At 49.4% G+C, this 25833-nt stretch overlaps 1 protein-coding gene across 1 annotated transcript in view; it reads left to right on the forward strand.

Moving 5' to 3' along the window:
* Positions 1-25833, forward strand: part of ABTB2 (ankyrin repeat and BTB domain containing 2) — a 213959-nt gene that overhangs the window by 140022 nt on the left and 48104 nt on the right. The window contains exon 2 of the mRNA XM_015114548.3: positions 18701-18847. Within this exon, the coding sequence (XP_014970034.2) occupies positions 18701-18847 (147 nt within the window). The remainder of the gene's footprint in view (positions 1-18700; positions 18848-25833) is intronic.

A 25833-nucleotide genomic window follows, 5' to 3' on the forward strand; every position in this document is an offset into this window, starting at 1 on the left:
GATCCACCCACCTCAGCCTCCCAGAGTGCTGGGATTATAGGCATGAGCCACTGCACCCAGCCAATTTTTTTAATTAAAATGAACAGTGAGTGGGTGCGACCCCACAGATTGCCTAGCAGCAGGTGAATGTTCGACCAGAGGATTGCTCCATGACGGGAGCTTTGAGCCCCCATGTTCAAGCTGAAAGAGGGCTAGATTTGCCGTCGCCGCCTCAAGCCCTCAGGGGACTTGGCCAGAGCCACTCTCTTTTCCGTAGTCTGAGGGGCATGGGCACAACCATACAGGCTGACAGTGTATTCTGAGCAGTCACGTCAGCCTGCTCCTTGGAGACTTGGGGAATCACTTCTGTGACTTAAGTCACAGAAAACCTGACCTTTGGGGGCGGAACTGTGTACCCCTCAAGATTCCTATGCTGAAATTCCAACTCCCAGTACCTGAGAGAGTGACTGTATTTGGAGATGAGGTCTTTAAAGAGGTAATGAAGTTAAAGTGTGGTCATGAGGGTAGGCCTTAATTCAGTATGGCCGATGTCCTTATAAGAGGAGATTGGCCAGGCGCAGTGGCTCATCCCAGCACTGTGGGAGGCCAAGGCGGGTGAATCGTGAGGCCAAGAGTTCAAGACCAGCCTGGCCAACATGGTGAAACCCCATCTCTACTAAAAATATGCAAAAATTAGCCGGGCATGGTAGCATGTGCTTGTAGTCCCAGCTACTCGGGAGGCTGAGGCAGGAGGATCACCTGAACCTGGGAGGCAGAGGTTGCAGTGAGCTGAGATCGTGCCACTGCACTTCAGCCTAGGCAACAGAGTGAGACTCCATCTCAAAAAAAAAAAGGAGATTAGGACACAGATAGGCACAGAGAAAGACCATGTGAAGACGTAGACAGAGAACAGGCCACCTACAAGTCAAGGAGGAAGGCCTCGTGAGAAACCCCTGCCAACACCTTGATCTAGAACTTCAGGCCTCTAGAACAGTGAGAAAATAAATGTCTGTTGTTTAAGCCACCCAGTCTGTGGTATTTTGTTATGGCAGCCCTAGCAAATTGATAGACAGACCAACAGGGGGTTATTTATTTATTTATTTATGCAACAAGAAGTTCAGGGACAGGCAGTGTCCGGTGTCATTTAGCTGCTAGTTGAGACTGCAAGAGTGCCAGGCTCTTTCTGCCTTTTGCTCTGCCATCCTCAGCACGTTGGCTCTGGCCTCACTCCCTGAGAACAGCTTCAGCCGTAGCAGGTTCCTGCCTCCTGGTTACACAGTGGCTGGCGCTGCACCTTCTTCAAACTGTGTCACAGTCAAGGCAATAAGAAGAGCAAAAGCCCTGCCAGCCAGACAGCTGATTATCCTCTTTGATCAGGAGAAGTAGTGTTTTCCAGAAACCCAAAGTTTTGAATTGATGTCTCGTTGTCCAGAACTGTGTGGCGCGGCCACAAGAAAGCCTGGGAAGATGTCTACGAGGGCTCCTGGCGTATTGCATGGCCACTCTAGACAGAACAGCATATCAGCCAGGAAGGAGAAGGAATGGAACTGAGTAGGTCACTGAGAGGTCAGCCCAGTTTCAAGTGTCCAGTGATCGTTTTCTTTCTTCTTTGCAGGGAAAGATCATAGTGTCCTCCAAGATTCTGGGAATGACATAGTGACCTCTGGCAGGGATGTACCCGTCTGGGAATGAGTGTCCTACTGGGACAATAAATTAGCTTCCTTCCTTATACCTCCTCCCCCTCCTTCAGTCCCTCTGGTATTTGCATATTGTTGCTCAGCCATGAGATCGCCAGGGAGTGTTTGCTTCTCATAAAGTCTGTAAAATCCCTTTGGAGTTCTTGGAGTAAATGGGGGCTTTCTGAAACATCCTGTTATTTTTCCTCCCTTGCTGATGATAACAGCACATAGCAGAAGTTCTCTTTTCAGGCTGTCCTTCCAAATTTCTACTACAGCCATGCATTGCTTAATGACAGGGATAGGCTCCGAGAAATGCATGGGTAGGTGATTTTGTTGTGGGAACATCACAGAGTGTACTTACGCAAGCCTAGATGGTATAGCCTCCTACACACCTAGGCTATATCATATAGCCAAGTGCTCCTGGGCTACAAAGCTGGACAGCAAGTTACTGTACTGAATACTGTAGACAATTGTAACACAGTGGTACATATTCGTGTATCTAAATATAGATAAGGTAATGCATTGCACCATGATCTTATGTTGGCTACAATATCGCTAGGTGACAGAATTTCTCTTTTTTGTTTGTTTGTTTGTTTGTTAGTTTTTGGAGACAGGGTCTTGCTCTGTTGTCCAGGCTGGAGTACAGCGGCGTGATCATGGCTCACTGTAGCCTCAACCTTCTGGGCCCAAGCAATCCTCCCTCCTCAGCCTCCCACAGCTGGGACCACAGCTGCATGCCACCATACCTGGCTAATTTTTAAATTTTTTGTAGAGATAGGGTCTTGCCATGTTGCCCAGGCTGGTTTTGAACTCCTGGACTCAAGCAATCCTCCTGCCTTGGTCTCTCAAAGGGCTAGGATTATAGGTGTGAGCCACCATGCCTGGCTGGTGATACAATTTTTCAGCTCCATTATAACTTTATGGGACTACCATCTTATATGCCATCTGTCACTAACCAAAATGTCATGCAGCACATGACTATGCCTACTACAGACTCCTCCTCTAGTATTTATCATGGTCTACTTAAACTATTTTTGTACATGTTTTCCCACTGTCCAGATCAGAAAACTGGGTCTTACTCACCTCTGTATTCCTAGCACTAAGCTTGGTGTAATTAGTAGGCATATGATGAATGTGTGGATAAGTGAATGAATGATGAGAACAGCATGGTAAATTTCCCTAGACAAATAGATCAATGGAACAGAATAGAGAGCCTAGAAATAGACCTACATAAACATAGTCGACTGATCTTGACAAAGGAACAAAGGCAAACAATGGACCAAAGATAGTCTTTTTTTTTTTTTTTTTTTTTTTTTGAGATGGAGTTTCATTCTTGTTGCGCAGGCTGGAGTGCAATGGCACGATCTCAGCTCACTGCCACCTCCACCTCCCGGGTTCAAGTGATTCTCCTGCCTCAGCCTCCCGAGTAGCTGGGAATACAGGCATGCACCACCACCCCTAGCTAATTTTGTATTTTTAGTAGAGATGGGGTTTCTCCATGTTAGGCTGATCTCGAACTCCCGACCTCAGGTGATCCACCTGCCTCAGCCTCCCAAAGTGGTGGGATTACAGGCATGAGCCTCTGCGCCCAGCCAAAGATAGTCTTTTTAACAAATGGTGCTAGAACAACCATACATCCATATGCAAAATAATAACAGTAATAATAAATGTAGACACAGACCTTATACCCTTCCCAGAATTAACTCAAATGGATCAGAGACCTAAATGTAAAACACAAAACTGTAAAACTCCTAGAAATAACACGGGAAAAAATCTAGATGATCTTGGGTTTGATGATGACGTTTTAGATATGACACCAGACACCAGAAGCATAATCCAGGAAAGGAAGAATCAATAAGCTGCACTTCATCAAAATTAGTTTCTACTCTGTATGAGACACTGTCAAGAGACTGAAAAGACAAGCCACAGACTGGGAGAAAATATTTGCAGCAAAAGACTCATCTGATAAAGGACTGCTACCTAAAATAATATGCAAAGAACTTTTAAAACTCAACAATAAGAAAACAACCAACCAATTTAAAAATGAATCAAAGATCTTGACATCTCACCAAAGATGATATGCAAATGGTAACTAAATTTGTGAAAAAGTGTTCAACATCATTTGTCATTAGGGAATTGCAGGTTATGACGATGATATTAGGAGATACCACCACACACCTATTAGAGTGGCCAGAATCCAGAACACTGATACCACCAAATGCTGGTGAGGATGTGGAACAACAGGAACTCTCATGCATTGCTGGTGGGAACGCAAAATGGTTCAACCACTTTGGAAGATAATTTGGCAGTTCCTTACTTACTCCTGAGTATATGCTACCAATACAATTTAACAACTGCACTCCTTGGTACTTGCTCAAAGGAGTTAAAAACTTGTATCTGCTGGGCACGGTGGCTCACGCCTGTAATCCCAACACTTTGGGAGGCCGGGGCGGGCAGATCATTTCAGGTTTGAGTTCAAGACCAACCTGGCCAACATAGAGAAACCCCGTCTCTACTAAAAACACAAAAATTAGCTGGGCATGGTGGCAGGTGCCTGTAATGCCAGCTACTCAGGAGGCTGAGGCAGATGAATCACTTGAACCCGGGAAGCGGAGATTGCAGTGAGCCAGGATCACACCACTGCACTCCAGCCCGGGTGACAGAGTGAGACTCTGTCCGAAAAAACAACAGCAGCAACAAAACAACTTATATCTACACAAAAACCTGTGCACAGTTATTTATAGCAGCTTTATTAAGAATTGCCAAACTCGGAAGCAACTTGAGATGTCCTTCAGTATGTGAATAGATAAATTGTGGTACATCCAGACAATGGAATATTATTAGAGCTAAAAAGAAATGAGCTGATGATGCACGACAGGCAAACCTCAAAATTAGGACTTATCCCAGGAGGGTTCTTGGCTTCATCTAGGAAATAATTCAAGGGTGAGCCAGTGGTGTTAAATAGCTTTTATTGAAGTGGCAGTTTACAGTAGCAGCAAAGGTACTGTATATACCTTGTGGGTCAGGGGTATCCCATAGGCAGTGTGCCCAGAATAGCAGCTTAGAGGCAGTTCCGTACTACTGGTACAGTAATATTTATACCCACTTTTAATTATATGCAAATTAAGGGGTGGTTCATGCAGAAATTTCTAGGATGAGGCTGGTAACTTCCAGGTCATCAGGTCATTGCCATGGAAAGAGGCAGGAACATCTAGGAACATTGTCATGGAAATGGTAAACCAACCATGGCACATTGGTGGGCATGTCTTAATGGAAAGCTGCTTCTGCCCAGGACCTGTTTTAGCTAGTCCTCAATTTGGTCCAAAGTCCAAGCCCTGCCTCTGGAATATCAAACCATGCAGAGATGTGGAGGAAACTTAAATGTATATTTCTTTTCTTTTTTCTTTTTTTCTTTTTGAGATGGAATTTCGCTCTTGTTGCCCAGGCTGGAGTGCAACAGCATGATCTCAGCTCACTGCAACCTCCGCCTCCTGGGTTCAAGTGATTCTCCTGCCTCAGCCTCCTGAGTAGCTGGGATCACAGGCACCTGCCATGATGCCCGGCTAATTTTTGTATTTTTAGTAGAGATAGGGTTTCACCATGTTGACCAGACTGCTCTTGAACACCTGGCCTCAAGTGATCCACCTGGCTCGGCCTCCCAAAGTGCTGGGATTACAGGTGTGAGCCACTGCACCCGGCCTTCAATGTCTATTTCTAAGTAAGGGAAGCCAATCGGAAAGGACCATGTATAGTATGATTCCAACCATATGACATTCTTGAAAAGACAAAACCATGGAGACAGTAAAGAGATCAGTGATTGCCAGGGGTTGGGCAGGGAGGGATGAATAGGTGGAGCACAGAGGATTTTCAGAGCAGACTGATATCTGCTCATCATCAACTGAGGTGTCCCTTCTTCCGGGAAGCCTTCCTTGACCACTAAGCCTGGGTAGTCTGGCTTGGAGATCCTTAGTTTGGACTCCTTGTGCTGACTGCATCACAGCCCTTTGTATCCAATATTTATTTGGCTGGCATACAGTCTTCCCTCCTCCACTAGACTGCCAACTTCATGAGGGTAGGGACCTTTATTCGCTTTTATATCCCCAGAGTATAGCCGCTTCTGGTGTATTATTCGGTAATCATTACACAGTTGTTGAATAAATGAGTGAATGAATGCAGAATAAATGAGCCATCTGTGGTGAGTAAAGCACTTTTTTTTTTTTTTTAAATCATTACGGACCCTAGTGGCCTTTAAGAAAATAACAGAATCAGTGGCCTTGGGTCCATCCCTCCCTCCTAATAGTGATAATAACTTTTATATAGCATCTGATGGCTTTGTCTTGAAGCCATCAGCCCTGGGAATCAGGCTATTAATAAAAATATTTTTATTTACTATATTCTTTACTGTGTGCCAAGCCTTTTGCTAAGTGCTTATTTACATAACCTATTTTAATGCTCAATCTTGTGAATTAGGAAGTATCATTAGGCCTATTATCCAGAGAAGCAAATTGTGGCTCAGAGAGGTTAAGTAACTAGTCCAGAGTCACACAGTAAGTGGCAGAGCTGGGTTTTGAACCTCATCACTCTGACTCATGCCCTTAAATTGTCTGAAGAGTCTAATGGTCAATCCCTTTTGGAATTGGAACCAAAGCTGATTGAAGCAGGTTATGTTTATAAGCAGGACTCCAGTGCAGTAAATCTCTGATGAATATTCTCTGATGAATATACTCATGTTCTATTAATAAACATCTTGGCCATCTGCCCTGGGCCTTGTGATGTTTGCATCTTTTCCTTAAACTCTCAAGGAGTGACTTGTGTTTGTGCTCTTTTGATCTCTTTCTTCCTCTGTGAGCTGGCACTGAGAGGCCACGCCCACTGCCCTCTTTCTCTCCCTGGCAGCACTGATCCCTAGCAGGGGAAGGATGCAGCTCAGCTGTCACTCCCTGCGCCCACTTTGCCTCCTCTCCCTCCCTCACCCCCTGCCCAGCATTGGCAGCAACCAGCCTCCTTTCCCACCAGTGGCGATTCGGCCACTGTAGCTGTGGAATGATCACGCAGGCTCAGAGCAGTAGGTAATGGCAGGGCAGAGCATCAGTAAGATGCCACAGAAAGTCCCACTGGTGACGCAGTGCCTGAGTCATCACCACCTGGGGCCAGGTGAAGGGGCCGGCTGAGAGATACTTGGAATGAGGCATGCAGACAATGTCTCATCTACTGGTTAGCAATTTAGAATGGGTTCTCCCTGAGTTTCTTCCAAAAGCAGTATCCCATCATTTTTTGGTAAAATTTCTGTAAAACAACCAGGTTTTCCTTTCATGTACCTTTTTTTTTTTAAACCTCTGTGAGCTCATAATGGTTGTAATATTTGTTTTGTTAAAAAGTATAGGCCGGGCGCGGTGGCTCAAGCCTGTAATCCCAGCACTTTGGGAGGCCGAGACAGGTGGATCACGAGGTCAGGAGATCGAGACCATCCTGGCTAACACAGTGAAACCCCGTCTCTACTAAAAAATACAAAAAACTAGCCGGGCGAGGTGGCGGGTGCCTGTAGTCCCAGCTACTCAGGAGGCTGAGGCAGGAGAATGGCGTGAACCTGGGAGGCGGAGCTTGCAGTGAGCTGAGATCCGGCCACTGCACTCCAGCCTGGGCGACAGAGCGAGACTCCGTCTCAAAAAAAAAAAAAAAAAAAAAAAAAGTATGAAGAATAATGGGAGAAGAATCATCTAAAAGTATACCATGAATTCTAGTCTCTTTATAGGTAACAAGATAATAGCGATAGTTTTGGATGGGTGCAGTGGCCCACACCTGTAATCCCAGCACTTTGGGAGGCTGAGGTGGGAGAATGGTATGAGCCCAGCAGGTGAAGGTTGCAGTGAGCTGAGATTGCACCACTGCACTCCAGCCTGAGAGACAGAGCAAGAACCTGACTTAAAAAAAAATAAAAAATAAAGTGGTATTTTTAACATTCACTTTTTTCTTTATCTAAAAATTTAATTTCAGATAAATGTTATATCATAATTCAAATTATGGGTGTTCTTTTGCTCAGAAGAAACATTTTGTCACCTTCCTCTGCCTCTAATTACATCTCATCCCCTCTCTCATATTTCTGAAAACAGTCATTGTTCCTGTGCCAGTATGCCATATTCATTATAAAAAGTTTAGAAAGCACAGTAGGCCAGAAAGCATTTTTATGACCCTAGCACAAAGCGAACCACTCTTTCTTTGGTGGCTGTTGGGAAGAAGGCTGATATTTAGGGTACTGAGTCTACGCCTGCTTCATCTCCATCCTTATTTTCTCCATTTACTCTGTGTGTGTGTGTGTGTGTGTGTGTGTGTGTGTTGAATGTGCTGCCTTAATAGAAAAGTGGCTCTGTGTTGTCGTTGGCTCACAGGAATTAGTGTGCTCACCCACTGTGGGTCAAGGACAGCGTATGACAAAGGACCGTGGTCATGGGGCGGACTGTTCTTTTCAAAGAGGTGGTAGTTCCAAGACTCGTGCTCCCTGGGTCACTAAGTTCTTGATGTGTTACATCAATGCTTTGGAGAGAGGCCACCCAGAATCTCTTAAAAAGTATTCTAAATAACACAGAGATCTTTTTCCACAGGAAAAAACTTGGTAGCTTGAATGTTAGTTTTCTGCCCCACACTGCCCAATGTTGTGACTATTGCACTGGTTTTTCCAGGGTTCACCTTTAGGTTTAATTTCCTGAAATTGATCTGTTCGGTTACGCTGGCTTTTTTACTGTTTTGCAAAGAGGAGAAATGGCAGTGAACAGACGGCATTTTATTAGGTTTTTGCTTCAAAAAAATTAAAGGGCAAGGCAGGATCTCTGCTAGTTTTTTACAGGCACCTAATAGGCATCATCTGGGTCTGTGTCAGAACTGATATTTACCTTAGATGAATCACCAAAATGCCAGTGAGCCAGTATTCCCGCTGGGGATTCCAAATTTGCCACACTTGTGGGGCTGTCTAGTTTTGTTTGTTTGTTTTTGAGACTGCGTCTCACTCTGTCGCCCAGGCTGGAGTGGCAGCAATCTCGGCTCACTGCAAGCTCCGCCTCCCTGGTTCAAGTGATTCTCCTGCCTCAGCCTCCTGAGCAGCTGGGACTACAGGCGCCTGCCACCATGCCCAGCTAATTTTTGTATTTTTAGTAGAGATGCAGGATATCACCATGTTAGCCAGGCTGGTCTCGAACTCCTGACCTCAAGTGATCCACCTGCCTTGGCCTCCCAAAGTGCTGGGCTTGCAGGCGTGAGCCACTGTGCCTTGTCAGGGCTGTCGAGTTTTATGGTGGTTCCTCCATCCCTCTAAATTCTCACCCTGCTGGAGCCCCTCTGAGAATTGGAGGAGCCAGCTGGAGGGGAGAGAGGCAGCTCCCACACCAACTCCACAGCAGGTGCACCCCCAGCAGGCCCAAAGGATTCCAAGGGGAAGTGAATCCAGCCCGGTATTCAGGGTGAGGTTTGCTTTGTACCACTCTTTTGTAGGAAAATTGGGGTTGCTGGCCCTGAGCACATCACCCTTTGCCAGCCTTTTATCTCACCCTGGGTTCTGTGGCCACCAGCTTCTTAGGCAGTTGTAAGTATGTGTTATTATTTCACTGTTTAACAGTGAGCTCCTGGGCCCCGGGCCTGACTTCACCAGAAGACCACCTTTTGCCAGTGGTGTTCTGATAACTTAGCCAGAATGAAGTGTTAACTGGAGCATAATTGTTATTTGCTTTTAATTTCCTGACCTTAGAAAAAGAAGGAAAGCACAGTGCTAATGGGTTGGTGAGTGCTGAAGGAAGTGTGCTGTCTCTGAGTTGGCGCGGGGAGAGCCTGGTGTTCTCCTTCTTTAGACTGAGCCAGTGTGGACTCCAGTATCAGAATCCCACCTTTGCCATTTTCTAGCTGTGGACCTCAGTCAAGTGACTCAGCCCATCTAAACTTCAGTGTCCCTCGCTGGCAAATGGAGTTAGTAATAGTACTCTACTGCGAGGGTCTTTTTGGGGTTTCAAATGCTCGTTCATCCAATCCCTGGCAGAAAGGACCTACTCAGTGCATGGTAGTCCATGTCCATTTATTAGCCATGGTTAAAACCTGCTTCTCTGGCTGGGTGCAGTGGCTCTTGCCTGTAATCCCAGTACTTTGGGAGGTCGAGGCAGGTGGATCACTTGAGATCAGGAGTCCAAGACCAGCCTGGCCAACATGGTGAAACCCCGTCTCTACTAAAAATACAAAAATTAGCCAAGCATGGTGGCGGGTGCCTGTAATCCCAGCTACTCGGGAGGCTCAGGCAGGAGAATAACTTCAACCCGGGAGGAGGAGGTTGCGGTGAGCTGAGATTGCGCCACTGCACTCCAGCCTGAATGACGGAGTAAGACCCTGTCTCGATAAATAAAACCTGCTTCTCAAACTCCCCCTTATCTTTCCCTGTCTCCCAGCATTTTCTCCCCATTTGAACTTTTGGGCCTCACAGTATCATGGTCATGTCTTGAGATGGGTTTTGCCCAAGTATTAGGTGATCTTTTGATTTTTTTTTTTTTTTGAGACAGGGTCTCACTCTGTTACCCAAGCTCTGTCACCCAGGCTGGAGTGCAGTGGCGCAATCTCAACTCACTGCAACCTCTGCCTTACAGGTTCAAGCAATTCTCCTGCCTCAGCCTCATGAGTAGCTGGGATTACAGGCACGTACCACCATCCCAACTAATTTTTGTGTTTTTAGTAGAGACAGGGTTTCACCATGTTGGCCAGGCTGATCGCAAACGCCTGATCTCGGGTGATTCTCCTGCCTTGGCCTCCCAAAGTGCTGGAATTACAGGTGTGAGCCCCCGTGCCTGGCCTGATTATTCCTGATGAATCACTTTACGTGGATGATTGACAGCTCCTGGGGCATATTCCATTCCACTTCAGGTTTTTCCTCTTATTTCCTTCATCTTGCTCTTGTCTCAACACCCATCCCCCCAGCTTGTCTGAACTTAGAATGTCATGTGGAATACTATTCAGTGAAGGGTCTGGGGGCTTTTTTTTTAAAGAATTGACTGTCCTGGCTGGGATGGTGGCTCACACCTATAATCCCAGCATTTTGGGAAGCTGAGGCGGGCAGATCGCTTCAGCCCAGGAGTTCTAGACCTGCCTGGACAAGATGACAAAACTCCATCTCTCCAAAAAATACAAAAATTAGCTGGACATGGCAATGTGCACCTGTACCCCAGCTACTCAGGAGGCAGAGATGGGAGGATTGCTTGAGCCCAGAAGGTTGAGGCCGCAGTGAGCTGTAATCCCATCACTGCACTCCAGCTTGGGTGACAGAATAAAACCCTGTCTCAAAACAAAAAGAAAGAATTGACTGTCCTTACACCCCATTTGGGTCTCCCTGAAAACTATTCCTGCTTCAACTTTTCTGCACTTTGTTCTGGCATGACTAATATATAACAACTGGGCGTTAAGTGTACTATATATAAAATTCCCGATCAGAGAATGGAAACACTTAAAAATAAAAAAATTTTAAAAAGGGTTGGCTTATGTGGGCTATTTGGAAACCATTCAGTGGGGCAGTATAATTTTTATTTTCAGAAGCTTATGGATTGCACCCCACCCAAGCTTCCCGCGCGCCTAAGGCTGGCAGAAGACGCCCTGCCAAGTTTCCTTGCAAGGGCAGTAAAGAAGTAATCCTCTGCCCTCTGGTTTTCCTTTCAAAGGAACTGGGGACAGGCAGTGGTCTTGGCTGCCTTGGCCATGAGCTTTCCTGAGCCGGGTAGCTGGTGGTCTAGTGGGGCCATTGGTGGCAGGTGCACAGATGGTGCTACACTCACTGTCCCGTTGCCCCAGAAAGAACATTTACAAGTCTGGGGAGAGCACTGGTAATGGTTGCTGAGTTTGGAGGACAGTTACGTTACAGTCTTGGTGGCTTTTTGATGAATGGTCAGAAAAACTTAACTAGAAACCTATCCGATTTTACACAGAAAGGACACCTTTTTTTACATTTAAAGTTGTGTGTGTGGGGGGGGGGAAAGTGGTGGTGTCACAGCTCTGGAGGAAATTAAACCACGGGAAATAGTAATAACAAGGTCTCTGTGTTCCCACTGTTGACAATTCACAAGTTAAATGGTGGAATGAGAAGGGATAAAAAGGATTTCAGGGGTGCACTTGAGTGCTGTCGCACACATAGGGGTCAGAGTCTAGAATCCCAGTGCTAGGAGGACTTGAGAAGCCATAGATTCCACCCCCATGGTTTACAGAGAAGGGAATGAAATCCCCATCAATTTGGCCTTTGGCCTAAGCTCTGCTTCTAAAAACTCTTTAGAAGTCTGGCTTGTCATCCCAAAGTGCAGTCCACCAGCTTCTGTCAGCTTGGAAGAGACAGCGCCTCTGCAAGCTGCAACTCAGCTCACTTCCTGGTTGGCAACTGGCAAGAAGGCGGCTTCCCAGTCTTCTGAGAACTGGGTTTCCCTTCTAACTCAGTGGCACCCTCTCTGGGCCCTGGTGAAGAATCACTTAGAAAAGAAGCAGGCTGCTCTCCTCCAGAGTTCCACCCATAGCCCTACCATTGACCCTACTCCCACCCCTACCCCTCACCCCCACCCCTCAAACCCACCTCTACCCCTCACCCATATCCTCGTCCCAACCCCACCACCCTCCACACCCACCCCCATCCCCACCCCTACCCCTCACCCCCATCCCCACCCCTACCCCTCACCCCCACCCCTCAAACCCACCTCTACCCCTCACCCATATCCTCGTCCCAACCCCACCACCCTCCACACCCACCCCCATCCCCACCCCTACCCCTCACCCCCATCCCCACCCCTACCCCTCACCCCCATCCCCACCCCTACCCCTCACCCCCATCCCCACCCCTACCCCTCACCCCCATCCCCACCCCTAACTACCCCTCACCCCCATCCCCACCCCTAACTACCCCTCACCCCCATCCCCACCCCTAACTACCCCTCACCCCCATCCCCACCCCTACCCCTCACCCCATCCCTCACCCCCATCCTCAACCCTACCCCTCACCCCCATCCCCACCCCACCCCTCACCCCCATCCTCAACCCTACCCCTCACCCCCATCCCCACCCCACCCCTCACCCCCATCCCCACCCCACCCCTCAACCCCATCCCTCACCCCATCCCCACCCCTACCCCTCACCCCCATCCATACCCCTACCCCTCACCCCCATCCATACCCCTACCCCTCACCCCCACCCCTCACCCCCATCCCTCACCCCCATCCCCACCCCTACCCCTCACCCCCATCCCTCACCCCCATCCCCACCCCTACCCCTCACCCCCATCCCTCACCCCCATCCCCACCCCTACCCCTCACCCCCATCCCTCACCCCCATCCCCACCCCTACCCCTCACCCCCATCCCCACCCCTACCCCTCACCCCCATCCCTCACCCCCATCCCTCACCCCCATCCCCACCCCTACCCCTCACCCCCATCCCTCACCCCCATCCCCACCCCTACCCCTCACCCCCATCCCTCACCCCCATCCCCACCCCTACCCCTCACCCCCATCCCTCACCCCCATCCCTCACCCCTACCCCTCACCCCCATCCCTCACCCCTACCCCTCACCCCCATCCCTCACCCCCATCCCCACCCCTACCCCTCACCCCCATCCCTCACCCCCATCCCCACCCCTACCCCTCACCCCCATCCCCACCCCTACCCCTCACCCCCATCCCTCACCCCCATCCCCACCCCTACCCCTCACCCCCATCCCCACCCCTACCCCTCACCCCCATCCCCACCCCTACCCCTCACCCCCATCCCCACCCCTACCCCTCACCCCCATCCCTCACCCCCATCCCCACCCCTACCCCTCACCCCATCCCTCACCCCCATCCCCACCCCTACCCCTCACCCCATCCCTCACCCCATCCTTGCTCCTACCCCTACCTTCCACCCCCACCACCACCCCTACCCTCCACCCCCACCCCACCCCTACCCTCCACCCCCACCCCACCCCTACCCTCCACCCCCACCCCACCCCTACCCTCCACCCCACCCCTACCCTCCACCCCACCCCTACCCTCCACCCCCACCCCACCCCTACCCTCCACCCCCACCCCACCCCTACCCTCCACCCCCACCCCACCCCTCCCCTACCCTCCACCCCCACCCCACCCCTCCCCTCCACCCCTACCCCTACCCCCACCCCACCCCTCCCCTCCACCCCTACCCCTACCTCCACCCCTACCCCTACCCCCACCCCACCCCCCCCTCCACCCCTACCCCTACCCCCACCCCACCCCACCCCCTCCCCTCCACCCCTACCCCTCCCCTCCACCCCTACCCCTACCCCTCTCCCTCTACCCTTACCCTTCTGGGCTAGAGCAGAGCAGAGTGAAAAGTAGCTTAGAGAAGCGAGGATCAGGTGTGCACAGGGTTCCTAACTCTGCTGATATCCTGGGAGGTGCTGGGAAATTTGCCAGTTTACTGGCAGAATTACTCTCCTCCCTAAATTTCAAAAAGCAGAGAAAGACATTATCTATTCTCTTTCTTTGGGGGGAAAAAAAAGGGTTTTTTTTTTTGGAGCTCACTCTGTTGCCCAGGCTGGCGTGCAGTGGCACGTTCTCATCACTGTAACCTCCACCAGGTTCAAGCAATTCTCCCTCACCTCAGCCTCCTGAGTAGATGGAATTACAGGTGTGCACCACCATGCCTGGCTAATTTTTGTATTTTTAGTAGAGATGGTGTTTCATCTTGATGGCCAGGCAGGTCTCAAACTCCTGGCCTCAAGTGATTCACATGTCTCTGCCTCCCAAAGTGCTGGGATTATAGGCCTGAGCCACCACGCCCAGCCAGGATGCTAACTGTTCTTAAAGGATAGTTACATATGCAAAAGAGTTCGGACTTCTTCGTGAGGCTGACAGGGAGTCATTGAAGAGTACAGAGCCAGAGCAAGGTGACCAGAGTAAGGGGGGGGGTAAGCCCGGAGGCAGGGGATGGGTGGGGGGCAGGGGAAGATGGGGGCCTGACTGGGGTGGTGGCAGTGGAGGATTTTTGAGATATGTTGGTGGTAAAAGCAGCAAGGCTTGCGGTTGATGAGAAGTGGATGAGAAGGGAGAGAGCTGATTAGGGTGACTCACAGTTCTCTCCTTGGGAAACCGGGTGGCCACGGTGCTGTACTCAGAGTGTTGGAAGAGGAGGTGGAGGCTTGAGGAACAAGATAATGAGTCTGAGATTCAAGAGTTGGGCAACCAGAAAGAGAAAAATTGAGCGATGGAAGATTAGGGCTCTGTGTAGAGACTGAGGAACATCGAGGCTTCAGTACAGTCCGCAGCCCATTGGAGTGGAACACTGAGCAGAAATGCTGAAATGTTTTAGAAGAGGGAGGCAAAGGATCACTCAGTCATGCTCACCGCTTCACACTCCGAGATTCACTCACGGCCATGGGCACAGGGTGGTGCCTGTGGGTCCCTCCGGGTCCCTCCATGGCTTTTACCGGCTTCCAAAGCCATTGTCCCTATTCCCTCTAATAAAGGAATAAAGGGAAATGTTTCCGCACGCTTTCTTCTCCATCATGACAGAAAGGAAGAATTTTTTTCTAAGGATTTTACTAAATAGAAAAAAATAGATGCCCTTTCCTTTTTTTTTTTTTTTTTAAACTCCTTTTCCCTAGAATGATCTTGCCCTGAGCCCGTTATCCTAGAGCTGGGAATTTGTGTGGGGAAAGGAAGACATCGAGGTGTTAAAAGAACGTAAAGAAAATATTTTCCATCTCTGATGAGAAGTGCGGAGGAATGAGCTGATATGGGAGAATTTAGAATTGATGTAGAGAAGGCTTTCTTACAGAGCGGATTTGGAAGACAAGCTGTGGAACTGCATTCTGCGAAGATCAGAGGGAGTCCGACAGCTTTTTGTCTATAGAGTTTCATGGGAGGCCTCTAGGGACCCTTGGCAGGAGGTGTCTGGAGACCCATGAAAGGGAAAGTCCTATTTCTGGGTGTTACTTTGAATTTCCTCGTCTTAAACCTCAGGCCCAAACAAAACCCCTTTCCTCTCCAGTATCCTGGCCACTGCCTAGCTCGAGAAAGGACAAGGTGAGCAAAGTTAGAATGTCATTTATTTCAGCAGCTTGAGAATGAAGAGATTGAAACTCTAGTCCCCGTTCCGTTTCTGACCCTCAGTGACCTTGGACAAGCCACTAAACTTTTTCAGGCCTCAGTTTCCTCAGCTGTAAAATGGGTGGAAATCGTACCGCCTGCGGTTCTGGGGTGTTAAATGAGATAATGCATGTAAGTGCCTGGCACATAGTAAGCCCTCAATAGAAGTCAGCTGTGGTTGTTACTGATCATAACTGTCCTACCTCCCTTGCTGGAAGAACAAATTGCTCTATGAAAAAGGCATTTAAAAGCAAAAGGTACTAGGCAAAAGCTGTGATGCTATCAATTACTATTATTAATAATAGGTTCCTAATTACTTTTGCCACGGTATTAAGTGAAGGCCTCTTTGGGTGGGTGATGACTGGGAAAATGGGAACTACTATTAATGGAGCTGCCAGCTCCTGTTACTAGCTCCATTGACATAATATTTCTCTCTGGGAATCCTTTGACAAATCAGCTGAATTTCCTAGTCCCTTACCCTAAGCTCTGTAAATTTGATCCACATGTCTCCAGTGTTGTTTCTGTAGATTAATAATGGAGAAAGGAGGAGGAGTCAGGCCTGCACTGGGCTCTCCCAGCTGTTCGGCAGGGTGGGTTTCGGCCTGTAGTTGGGGTGGTTTTCCCTTCTGTTTTACTTGTTTTAATGCTTATGGCCAGCTCTCCCCAATGTGTTTGGTTACTCAGCTGTCAGGGAGAGTTTCTGCTTTAGGGCCTGGGGCCCTGGCAGGGGACTGCAGGGAAGAGCCCAATCACGAACTCTTCCTCCTCCTCCAACAGAAACAAAGCTTGGAGGAAGTGCTTTGAAGCAGTGCTTTGCTAAGTCAGCGCTGGATGTGATGAGAGGGGTCGCTGCCATCCAGGAGAGGCAAAGGGAGATGGAGAGGGAGCCTCCACCACATCAGCCGGGAGAGTGGGGAGACTGGGTCGGGGCAAGGTCGAGCTAGGCGGGCAGGACTGACCATCAGCTGAACCTGCAGAACGGTCAGAGAACACACTGAGGCCCTGGGCTGGAGGAAGACCGCTGTGTGCATTTGCTCAAGAAAGAGAAACACGTGGGGTTCAGCATGAGGCTGTCCATGAGTGAAAAGGGCAGTAATAATACAGCCATATTGTCATATGCACCAGCCCCACATAAGGACAGCCACGAGTGAGCTGTAGTGGTGTGTTCACTGGACTCTGAGCTCACACAGGAGTTAAGTATATGCATTGTAGAGCCAGTCCATCCCAGATTTGAATCCTAGCTCTACCGCTTACCTGAGCAATTATTCAAAGTCTCTGAATGGCAATAGCCCAATATCTCAAATGGAAGCCAGCAGTACCCATCTCATAGGGTTTTTTGTTTTTGGTTTTTTGTTTTGAGCCACGGTCTCACTCTGTTGCCAGGCTGGAGTGCAGTGGCGTGATCTCGGCTCACTGCAAACTCTGCCTCCCAGGTTCAAGCAATGCTCCTGCCTCAGCCTCCCGAGTAGCTGGGATTACAGCTGCCTGCCACCACACCTGGCTAATTTTTGTATTTTTAGTAGAGACAGGGTTTCTCCATGTTGGCCAGGCTGGTCTCAAACCCCTGACCTCAAGTGATTCACCCGCCTCAGCCTCCCAAAGTGCTGGGATTACATGCGTGAGCCACCACACCTGGCCCTTATAGGGTTGTTGAAAGAATAAATGAGATAATGTAAATGAAGCCTATGTTCCCAGCACAAAGTAAAAATAATAGCAACAGCACTTGGTAGAGCACGTACTCTGAGCCAGGCATTGGTCCAAGCATTGACTCCCAGTTACTCAGTTAATCCTCATGGCAGCCCTGTGAGCTAGGTACTCTAGTTATCTCTAGTTAACAGATGATGAACTGATGAAGAGTCTAAGTAACCTGACCAAGATCACACCACTGGTTAAGTGATAGCCAGAATTACGAACCCCAACTTCTGCTCCAGAGCCCTGTCTGCTGTATCTGTTGCTGCTGTTGTCCTTGTTACATCACACGTGTTTAGGGACTTCTAACCCAGACTTGGCCACATCCCCGTGCTCTCCAGTTATCTCAAGGAATTTTCAGAGATTTTATCCAAAAGTGATTAAATTCCTGTGGATATTTTTCTTTAAAAAAAAAGGGTTTGTGGGTAAGTGTTGGAAAAAGAAGATCTGTCCATCAAAGAAACAGTGGTTACCAAAAGTTGGGAATCCCTATCTAGGTTCTGACTGCAACTAGAATCTCTGTGGCCACATACTCTTAAGAGCCAACATGTAATTTTAAACCAGTCTGATTTCGCTTTTCTGGTGCTTTCTAAGAAGCCGCATAGTGAGTTGGAGAAATTTACAGGCTGTCACCCTCTGGGATTGATTCTGACAGTTCTGCTCCACTGCTGTTGAAGTGTTAATGAAAAACATTAATTGGACTTGGCCCGTGGCTAGGACACATCCCCTTCTTGAAGTGGAGAAGGCAGCATCCCTTTCAAATGGTTGCTCCCAGCATGGGGAAAGGAGAGGACTCAGGGCAGCACTGCCCTTCAGGAAGTCAGGATGGGCATTTACATCTGACTCGGCCATCCCTGAGCTGCATGAAAACAAAGCCAGGTCTCTTTGTCACCCCAGAACCCTAAGTGTAGCACAATACCTGGGCCGAGTCGGGCACTCTGTAAATATTCAGCGAGTGAGTGAATGAACGCTTGTGTGATCCAGGAGCCCAAGCAGGCCAGTTTCTTGGGTACCTCCAAGAAAGGATGATCTCCACATGCTTATAACCACAGCTACGAATGAGCTACTTCTCATTCTGGCCCCTATAGCACCGTCCACAGTCAACGTTCCCACGTCCTCAAGGCTCAGAGAGATTTTGCCTGCTGAACCTCTCTGTCAAGAGCAGGGCAGCAGGGCTGAGCCCTGCCCGCAGCAGGCTGGGGCCCACTGAGCTTCCCCTCCTTCCTAAGTGTGACCTGTCTGCCTTCTTTCCCCATAGGTGTCCTCTCCCTCCCCGCGTACTTCAGCCCCTACAACGGCGGGTCCCTGGGCCATGACGAGCGAGCCGACGCCTATGCCCAGCTGGAGCTCCGGACCCTGGAGCAGTCCCTCCTGGCCACCTGCGTGGGCAGCATCTCGGAGCTGAGTAAGTGTCGCCTCAGTGTCTAGCTGGATGGTAGAGCAACAGCAAGGCCCCAGGGTTGGGGGAAGGCAGGGAGAGCTTGCCTTCTAGGCTCTGGCCTCCTCCCCCTCCCCCTCCCCCCTCCCCTCCCCCTCCCCCCTCCCCTCCCCCTCCCCCCTCCTCCCCCTCCCCCCTCCCCTCCCCTCCCCCTCCCCTCCCCTCCCCCTCCCCCTCCTCCTCCTCCTCCCCCTCCCCCTCTCCCTCCCCTCCCCCCTCCCCTCCCCCCTCCCCTCCCCCTCCCCCCTCCCCCCTCCCCCCTCCCCCTCCTCCTCCTCCCCTCCCCCTCCTCCTCCTCCTCCCCCTCCTCCTCCTCCCCCCCCTCCTCTTCCTCCTCCTCCTCCTCCTCCCGCCTGGCCTTCCCTGAAAGCTAGATCTTTCTAGGCCAGAGGTTGCAAATACACAAATCTGGATTTCTGGTTTCTCTTTAAAAAACAAATGATCTAGCAACATGGCACCCCATTCCTGCATAGCAGTGACCCACAGGAGCTAAGTAGCAGCAAAGTGGGTGGCATGTGTTCCCCACTTTGCCACAGACCTGGGTTTCACCTGGGGTGGGGTGGGGGGGGCTGTTTCATTAATTTCACCTGCCTGGCCCCACAGGCTCTGAATTCACAGCTGGTGCTCTTTCTCGAAAGAAAGCACCTGCAAAGCCTCAGTATAATAAAAGGAAGATAACAGCAGAGCGCCTCTGGCTGAAGGCAGGTGTGGCTGGGTGGTGTCTCCCAGGACTCAGGGCTCTATGGCACACACTTGGAACTTGATGTGGCTCTTTACCGTTGACAGCTGCTTCCAGGGTGTTAGGAGAGGTGAAATCCGTGCTGGCTCCTGAGCTCCCCCTCTCATTACCCATTTGATTTGAGAAATCTGACTACATCCTCTGCTGCCTTCATTCCCCCTCGCTCTGTTGAGATCACCCAGCGGAGGGCAGTGACACAGCAGGGGTCACTGCACACAGCATGGGCACACCTGGAGTTTCCCTCTGCTCCGGCCTTCTCCATTTGTGATTCCCTCAAATCTTCCGACCCCTGCACAATCAACGGCAATGGCAAACCTCTGTTTCTTCAGGACGCGGCTTTCTCCTTCCCTGCATTCTTCTGCCTCCTCCCCAGACAGGAAATGAAGGTGCCTGGTTCAAGGTCACAGAGCAGAGCTGCAGTAGGGCTGGGAGAGAAAGCAGGATTTCTGACTCCGTGTCTCCTGGTGACATTACAGTAGGCAGGGCCAGGATGTTGTTGCCTGGGTCCCCTGAGGGACCCCACAGGAAGTGGGTTCTGGTGTATGGCTTCATCTCCATCCCTGAGAAGTGTCTCCCGGACAATGGGCTGTCTTGGGCCCTTGCACAGTCATGCTTTGGTGAGTTCTCGTGCCTTGCAAACAGTAAGGGACACAGCCCTAAGTCCACTGGAGAGCACCTTGGTTTTACTTTATACTTGAACATTAAGCGAGCGCCTTCTGTGTGCAAGGCACCGTTGTGAAGCACCATCTTCACTTTATCTCGTTTGTTCCTCAGAACAACTCAGCAAGGTATGTCCTGATGAGAGAACTGAGGCTTAGAGACGAAAAGTGATTTTCTCCATGTCACATGGATCAGAGCTGGGGGCTTGACTCGACGTGTCTAGGGCTGTTGGCCCCTAGATAAGACTAGCAGCCCAGCCACCGGCTCCTTGGGGCAGCTGAGATCAAGATTGGGGCTGATCCTTTTCCTCTTCTCATGGTGGCCCTATGCCCATTACAACCCCAGCCCAGCCTAAGGGAGGAGCATTCAGAGGCCTCCCCCAGGGAAGGGCTTGACATCATTCTGCCATTACCGTCAGCCAAGGGGCCAAGACCTGTTGGCTCTACCATTTACAATGATCCTGAGTTTTAGTTTGCCCCTTTCACCAACTCCACTGCTACCAACCAAGCCCAAGCTGACCATTTACTTTGTTTTGTTTTGTTTTTGAGATGGAGTCTCGCTCTGTCACCCAAGCTTGGAGTGTGGTGGCACAATCTTGGCTCACTGCAACCTTCGCCTCCAGGTTCAAGAGATTCTCCTGCCTCTACCTCCCTAGTAGCCGGAATTATAGGTGTGCACCACCACGCCCAGCTAATTTTTGTATTTTTAGTAGAGACAGGGTTTCACCACGTTGGCCAGGCTGGTCTCAAACTCCTCACCTCAAGTGATTCTCCCACTTTGGCCTCCCAAAGTGCTAGGATTATAGGCATAAGCCATCGCACCCAGCCCCAAGCTGCCCATTTAAAGCTTAAATTGGGTTGTGTCACTCATCTGCTCAATATCTATTCCCTCTATCCCCCGACAATGGCTTCCCGGCTCACTCGGTAAAATCCAAAATCCTCACTCTGGCCCAGGATCCATATATGATCTGACTTCATCGCTTCATCCTCTTCTCTGTGGACTGCACTCCAGCTGCCTGGCCGCCTGGCTAAGGACCCTCCCACTCCAGAGCCTTCACACTGGCTTTCCCTCTGCCTGCAACACTTTCCCCTTGTGATACCCAAATACATTGGTCCTTCACATTTCCAAGCCTCTGCCCAAATGGCACCTTCTCATTCAGGCCTTCTATGAGTACCACGCTGTCATTCCACTGTCTTCCCTCTTGTGGCTTTGACTTTATTAAAGCACTGATCACCACCTGACATGTACTATATATTTACTTACGAATAGTTTATCATCTCTCTCCTCTGACTAGAAGAGTTGGCTTCATGAGATTGGAAACGTTATCCCCTTTGTCCACGGCTGTATCCTCATTGCTTAGGACAGTACCTGGTACAGAGAACAGTTCCTGAGTATGCATGTACATGTGTTAGGAGGAATGAAGTCTATCCCACCAAATGTTTTCTCCTAAAACTCGCCTAGGATTGGTCCACATCCTGGCCCAGCCACTCCTCAGGGCCAAGGGAAGAAACCTCCTCACAGCATCTTTTCACAGACCAGAGAACAGGCTGTGTCATGTGCCAGGTTGCCCTGTTCCTCCCTCTGAAACCAGGGCTTTTGCTAACCTGCTGTGGAGGAGGGAGGAGACAGAGGTGGAGGCCGATATTGCAATTTTTCTCCCTGAGACTAAAGAACTTAATGAGGCTAGTGATACTTGGCACTGAACCCCTTGGACCTCAGAGTGTTCCCCGGGTTTACATGCATTAACTCCCTGAGCCTCGCCAACATCAGCCTGCCAGATAGATAGGGTGAGAAGTTTCACTCTTGTATGAGATCCAGCTTCACAGGGAGTTTTGGGACTTGTGCTTTTGCTCTGTCCCTCTCTACCCACAAAAATTTTAAAGGGAGAGAATACAAAATAAAACAAAACACTTCTTTTTGAAGGGAGCCAGATGTTCTAGGCCTTATTTTGAAGACGGTGTTGAATTCCAGACTCTCTCCCGCTGTTTTTATTTGATGGCTCATAATGAGAGGTGGAAGGACCAGAGTGAAACCTAGCACCTCTAATCAAGTCTTTCATGGTTAACAAGTGGGGGAGGACTTGTTTTTCCTTGCCTGGGGGGTGTTTCTGGGCTTCAGACTAAGGTTTCATTGAGTGTAGGATCAACTGATCCTCAAGTACAAGGAAGTTTCAGAGGAAGCTCTGAGTCCTCACCGTGCTTAAACCAAGAGACCAGCCCAGCCTGGATCAGGCCTTCTCACACTAGCCATGGTGAAGGACCGGAGATTGTATTCCCCACACTGTGCTGCAGAATGAAACCTTTATAATGTACCATCAAAATAAATGTCTAGAACAAGGAAATAAGATAGGTGAAATGCAAGCCCAATTTTTAAAATTATTTTATTAGCTATACATAAAATTACTGTCAAATTTCTATGTAAGTTTTTAAAAATTCACTCTTCACTTCTGAAATTAACTTGCTGCAAACCAGTAAGTTTGGGGACCTGTCCCGGTTCACAGACCACACTTCTAGTAGCAGCCGTGCGATGGTCAAGAGCATGCGTTTGGGAAGCAGGGACCCCAGTGCAAGTCCTGGCTGACTGACTGACTAGTTATGGCACCGGGACAGGTCATTTCACTCCTGCAAGCTTGCTTCCTTGTCTGTAGAGTAGAAAGACCCTCCCTTACAGGGTGGCTGAAAAAGTTGAAGGAAATTTTGTCTATCTTTTCATGTCTGTCACGAAGCCTAGAAAATATAAAGTGGCAGGAAGCAAAAGTCACCCTAGGAGAAGGTTCAAAGCAAGCTGCTTTCTTTGCCCATAAATGGGTTGCCACGCAGTGTAAGTTTTTAGACGTCGTGGTCAGAGTTCTCTGCAGCCATTTGTCTTTCTGGTCTGAGAGAAACTGGCCACAGCAGGGCTTGGATCAAAGAAGCCGGTGACCTCCATCTCCAGCTGCCTTCATGGTTTTCTGAACTTTTGGGTTATCTCCTTCTGTTTGGATGGGAGATTCCATTTCTTTCTTGATTTTCTTGTCTACATGAAGCAGGAAGTACACTGCCAAAGGGTTCTCCACCCATAACAATAAAACAACAATAAAAAATAAAGATAATGACTTCTACCTTGTCGAGCCTTTGAAATGATATTTCAACAAGGTTTCCCTTTGATGCTATCACAGACTCTTTGATTTCTCCTCCTTGTGGTCCTGTGGTTCTGCCAAAAGTTATGACATTTAGACCTGGAGAAACGGGAGCCAGGTTTCAACTTATTAGCAGTCAACGTAGCTGTACAACTGGCTGCTGTGAGGTGGGTTGGCTGGTGGTTGTGATGCCAGTTTCAACCACCCATGGAGCCCAAGGGCAGGGTTGGGATCTGGCATTTCAGGGCACAAACTCCTCCTGTCCTGGGAAATGTGGGGCAGAGTTTGACGGCAGGCAGTGGTCCTGGAAGGAAGAGTGCACAGGAGGCGGCCTGTAGGATAGAGGAATAATCATAATAAGACATTAATCATAACAGTGCTATGTTCAGCCCTACCAAGTGCTTACTCTGTGCCAGGCATGATGTTAAGTGCTTTACATTTATTGTTTCTTTGAACCCTCAAAATCGGTAGGGTAGATACTATTGTTTCCATTTTACAGATGAGGAAACTGAGGTTCTGATAACTAAGTAAGGGATTTCTCTTTCTCTGTAAGGAATCACCAGGGGTAGGGCTGAAGCTGACCTCCAGGGGAACCTCCCTGAGTTCTCAGGCCTAAGGGAACATGGGCTGGAATGAACAGTAACAGGCCCTGATTTGAGGCCACCTGTGTCTGACTTGAATCAAGCTATCAGTTCACCTGGTGATTTTCAAACCTGAGTGGACATTAGAATCACTGAGGGAACATCTACAAACTAGAGATGCCCAGGTCCAGCGGCAGACCAATGAAATCAGGGTCACAGGGATGGAAACCAGGTGTCAGCAACTCACTGCCCTCTTGGCCCTAGGGTTTGTCAGGAGCACCCAGGCAGCTGAACTCCAACTGTAGGGATGAGCAGTCAAGAGCAGGGAGGAGTGAGGAACCAGGGATGGTGGTGGAGGATGACAAAGAAGACTTTCCTGGTGGGGATCTCAAACTCCAGGGGTGTCATTTGTCCCTGCCTGGAAGCCAAACACCATCACCGCGGCTGTCAAGGGAGAATTTAGCAGCTAATGAGCTCAAATCAAGCCTCAGCAGAAGTTGTATTTTAAAAAGAAATGAATGCGTAAGGTTAATTCTTCTCCAAATATTTGCTGAGCACCTAGTACGTAACAGACCCAGTGCAGGGCCCTGGGACACAACAGAACAGAACAGCAGATTCCCAGAAGCAGCATGAAGGTTAATTGAATACATGAATGAACTGGTTCTGCCATGCATTTCATGACACTTCACTGGCCAAATTAAAACCTGTTCATTTCTTCCACCTTAGGGTTAGCTGTGCCCACCCGTGGAGGGGCTCTCTCTAAGGAATCACCAGGGGTGAGGCTGAAGCTGACCCCGAAGGAGCCGCTTTTCTTAGAGCGGAGGTGCCTGCAGGTGCCGGGGCTCCTTCAGCCCATCCTTTCTCAGCATTGTGGCCTCACACAATGTTGAGCCGTTTCCTGTCTGGGACTGGTGAGATACTGAAAATACTTGAGTTGGGTAGAAACACACTACAGGATATGGGGACCTAAGGATCCCACGGACTCCATCAGGGCAGGCTGCAGCCCAGCTCACAGTGAAGTCCATGGACTTTGGAGTCGAACAGACCTGAATTCAAGTCTAGATGCTACCATTTTCTAGCCATACAGCCATGGCTAGTTAACTCAACCTGCGGGCTCTGAGGTGTCCCTGTGGCCAGGAGAATGAATACATGGGGTCAGGAAATGTTTATCAGATAAGCCTTAAGTTTCTTTTTTTTTTTTTTTTTTTTTTTGAGATGAAGTCTCACTCTGTCACCCAGACTGGAGTGCAGTGGCACGATCTCTGCTCACTGTCACCTCCGCCTCCCGGGTTAAAGCGATTCTCCTGCCTCAGCCTCCTGAATAGCTGGGGCTACAGGTGCCTGCCACTACGCCTGACTATTTTTTGTATTTTAAGTAGAAACAGGGTTTCACTATGTTGGCCAGGCTGGTCTCGAACTCCTGACCTCAAGTGATCCGACCACCTTGGCCTCCCAAAGTGCTGGGATTACAGGCGTGAGACACTGTGCCCGGCCATAAGCCTCAAGTTCTTCATCTGTAAAATGGAAATAATACCTGCTAGCACTGTAAGGATCAAATTAAATCATATTTCTGGGGAATTGCATACTTTGTACATAATGAGTCCTCAACAGGTGATGATGGTGGTTGTAATTGGTGCTGAGTCAGAGGGACCTTCTCTGCTGAAATACTTTGGGTTTTGTACAAGACAGTGCACAGGAGAATTGCCACAGAGCCTGGCCCTGGCTGGTAGAGGCTGGGAAAAGAGACCCAGAGAGATTCCCTCGGTCAAAGATCTGGGGAGAGGCCCATGGGGGTGGCGGAGAGAGTGGAGATGTCGAAAAAGAAACCACATTACCCTAAGTTCTGGAGGAGACA

This window comes from Macaca mulatta, chromosome 14, assembly GCF_049350105.2.
Source record: "Macaca mulatta isolate MMU2019108-1 chromosome 14, T2T-MMU8v2.0, whole genome shotgun sequence".
Taxonomy (NCBI): domain Eukaryota; kingdom Metazoa; phylum Chordata; class Mammalia; order Primates; family Cercopithecidae; genus Macaca; species Macaca mulatta.